Source organism: Propithecus coquereli, unplaced genomic scaffold, assembly GCF_000956105.1.
Source record: "Propithecus coquereli isolate 6110/MARCELLA unplaced genomic scaffold, Pcoq_1.0 Scaffold57, whole genome shotgun sequence".
In the NCBI taxonomy this organism is placed as follows: Eukaryota; Metazoa; Chordata; class Mammalia; order Primates; family Indriidae; genus Propithecus; species Propithecus coquereli.
Genome location: NW_012151618.1, coordinates 4765862 through 4769608, shown reverse-complemented (window position 1 = coordinate 4769608; position 3747 = coordinate 4765862). Strand labels below are relative to the sequence as shown.

General features: G+C 33.4%; 1 protein-coding gene across 5 annotated transcripts in view; it reads left to right on the top strand.

Moving 5' to 3' along the window:
- Window positions 1-3747, top strand: part of NEDD4 (neural precursor cell expressed, developmentally down-regulated 4, E3 ubiquitin protein ligase) — a 77158-nt gene that overhangs the window by 40829 nt on the left and 32582 nt on the right. For 4 of the 5 annotated variants that reach the window (XM_012658099.1, XM_012658096.1, XM_012658097.1 and 1 more), the window contains one exon: window positions 2142-2244. The exons of the other annotated variant lie outside the window; for it this stretch is intronic. In XM_012658099.1, the coding sequence (XP_012513553.1) occupies window positions 2142-2244 (103 nt within the window). The remainder of the gene's footprint in view (window positions 1-2141; window positions 2245-3747) is intronic. 5 annotated transcript variants of the gene reach the window in all.

The following is a 3747-nucleotide window of genomic DNA, read 5'->3' as shown; positions in this document are numbered from 1 at the left end:
AAGCTTATATAATTTTGTCATACTATGCTTTAAAAAATCAAAAGCATCAATTTATCTAAAACCAATATACAACTTAGACATGCACAAATTCAATTTCAGAAAAATCTATCTACATTTTACATAGGAAAAAGTATTTCAGAAGACTCAAATATTTAGAGAAAATAACATGAGAGGAGACTAGAATATAAGACCCAAATAGCATACTTAAAATTTCATTTTCCTAAACTGAATTACTTGATTTTTATCAGAATTTTAAAATTTAAGCTGTAAATAAAACTCCTTTGATCTTCTGTACCACATCATCAAATAAAATCTAGTCAAAACATGTGTGTAGATATACTGTCAAAAAAGTCAAAGCAGAGAAAGGACATCTGTGAAAACAGTCTTATTTGTCTTGTTTCTTAAACTACAAAATGCATTTGAAAAATGTACTATTGGAACTTAGTAAAATTCTTTATTTAAAAATGATTTTTAAAAATTACTCTTTGTCAAATAAATAGTAAAACAAAAAAGCGCTTACTGTGTTAATGTTTATTCTCTATAAAAAAAGTCACATATTTAATTTTCATAGCAATCTGGAATGCAAATCTCTTTTCTTCCTTTAATTTTAAACTGATTGTGACATTTCCCTACCAAGAATAACTAAATAAATATTTTTACTTATTCGATTGCTCTAGTAGCCTGCTTTTCAGTTTGTCAAATGCTTTCTAGTGTCTTTATCTTTAAAAAATACAATAATTTATTTCTTCTGTCTGCATTAGATATTATTGCAAGTGCAGAAAGAACTTTATGCAGATAGAAAATGTACTACATTCCTAGATTTGTTTGAGCTCCATTAAGTCAAAACCCCCAGGCTTATTTTCTAGTTGGAAAGACATGAAACATATAATTGTAGAGAAACTTTTCAACAAGACGTGATCTGAGCATATTTTCCATATCCATCTTTTATAGCAACGAGTCAGTGTTCACACCCCCTTATAAATATGAAGACAGAAGCCACATTAGTAATAATGTGAAAATGGAAATAAGTATCGGGGATTCTACTGACCACTCAGGAAAGGGTACACTAAACTTGCCAAATCCATGAGAACTAAATAGAGAAGAACAACTAAAAAGATTAAGGGAGGCATGGGGGTGGAGAGTAGGTCGTATCTTGAAAATAGAATAAAAGGATTAGAACTCTTGTCTAGAAGAACAAAGGGTAATTGTTACATATCTGGTATCTGTAAAAATCACCAAAAAAAAAATCTATATAGATATCTAGGACAAGCAAGGATTTTTAAAGTAAATTTTAGGATGCTAGAATTGGTAGAGGCAATAAGATAGAATTAAGCCTTAAATTAGAAGCTTATGATGGACAGGTTTTTAAAAAGATTTAAAATATTGCTACAGTGGGCAGCAACCTTTAGCTTAGGCACCTCATTATTTAAGGAGGAGATACAATATGAAAATAGATTAGATAAATTAATGTGTGACAGATTCAAATAGCTGTCAAAGGAAGGAAGCAGTTTCAGACAGTTACCAGGCCTTGCTGTCCACTTTTCTGTCACATAACACAGTATGGTCAGATTAGTAGCCCTAAAGCAAATCTCCGAGGATGGCTCTCTATCCCAAAAATTCTCAATGGCTTCCCAACATGTGCAAAACAAAGTCTCAAGTTCTCTTATTTTGCATGACCTCATCATCAGGACAATTCCTGCTTCCTACACTCACCTTTATGTACCCTATAATCCAGCCAAACTCAGCTAGTGCCATTTCCTTAATTACACCCCAGATTTCCCATCTGTTTCCTTGTTTTTGCTCTTTTCTCCACTCATGCCTTTCCCTCCACTGCCACAGATCAAAATGCTCCCCAATCTTCTAGCCCCAACTCAAATGCCAACTTCTCCTTAAAGTTCGCTCTGATCTTTCACTGAAATTTTCTTAGCATCTTATTTATAGCATAACAATTATTTATCTATGTGTGTTTCTTTTTTCTCCACCACCTACACCTTATCCTAGGTATCTTCCATATTGGAGCTTGTCTTTGAATCTCCTCTAATAGGTCCCCTTGTAGCTAGTGGGTGTTCAATAACTCTTATTAAATGAATGCTTTCTTTCTAGTGTTAAAGTTTTATGAATAATTATTTTCTTTCCTACAGTCACAAATCAAGAGTTAAAGGTTATCTGAGATTAAAAATGACTTATTTACCTAAAACCAGTGGCTCAGAAGAAGAGAACGCAGAACAGGCTGAGGAATTAGAGGTGAGATGTTATAAATATTTGGTTAAACTAAAAAGTATATATCTAATTTCTTATTTTACTATACTCTGAAGAAAGATAACTTTATTCAGTGAAGTTAATGTGTGCAATAAAAATTATTTACATGGACACGTATTTCACCTAAGCATTCATTAACAATTTCTTTCCTCTAAGGATAGTTCTGTAGAATGGATGGTGGTTATTGATGGCCTTCTTAAAGGTTAGGGAGTAGAGAATACAATGTTTATAAATGAAAACACTTATTGTAATTAGGTCATTAACTGTTTCTAGTTTTTCAAAGTTTTCTAAACTATGTCATGTTCTCCATTAAAGTAAGAACGCAATTTATTATTTGGAAGTTAAATGTATGGACATTTTGAGAGGACTTCACTAATTAGGAAATCTCTCATGAAATGGAATTCCTGTTACTTTTCCTATTATTATGGGGGGGGTCACAGAAAAGAGGGGGAATGAGAAAAAGGGAGAGAATTCAAATGATCTAAGAAAAAGCCATATTTACTTGGGGCGAGTAGAATTTAACAATTTTTATGGCTGACAGAATAGTCCAGGTCAAGTGTTTGGGTAGAGCTACATTGCATCTGGGGTGAGTGAAGAGGAGGCAGAGAGTATGTATTTGGAATAGAATTGGATAGGGATTTGGGGGGGGTTAAATTTTTTTATTTTAAAATATTACAGGGGTACAAATGTTTTTGGTTACGTGGATCACTTTTGTAATCCTTGAGTCAGGGCTATAAATGTGCCCATCACCCGGATAGTATTCATTGTACCCATTAGATAGGTTTTTGCCCATCCCCTCTTCCCTCCCACACACTCATGTGTGCTCATCGGTTAGTTCCAATTTAATAGCGAGTACATATGGTGTTTGTTTTTCCATTCTTTAGATACTTCACTTAGGATAATGGTCTCCAGTTCCATCCAAATTGTTGCACAAGGCATTAATTCATCCTTTTTATGGCTGAGTAGTACTCCATAGTATACGTATACCACATTTTGTTAATCCATCCACTCATGAATTGATGAGCACTTGGGTTGATTCCACATCTTTGCAATTGTGAATTATGCTGCAATAAACATTCCAGTGTAGGTGTCTTTTTGATAAAATGACTTCTTTTCCTTTGGGTAAATACTTAGTAGTAGGATTGTTGGATTGAATGGTAGGTCTCCTTTTATTAGTAGTACTTTGAGGCATCTCCGTACTGTTTTCCATAGAGGTTGTACTAATTTGCAGTCCCACCAACAATGTATAAGCGTTCCTGTGTCTCTGTATCCATGCCATTATCTATTGTTTTTGGACTTTTTAATATTAATAAAAGCCATTCTAACTGGAGTAAGGTGATATCTCATTGTGGTTTTAATTTGCATTTCCCTGATGATTAGTGACATTGAGCATTTTTTCATGTTTATTGGCCATTTGTCTATCTTCTTTCAAAAAGCTTCTGTTCTTTTGCTTAATTTTTAATGGGATTGTTTGTTTTTTTCTTGTTG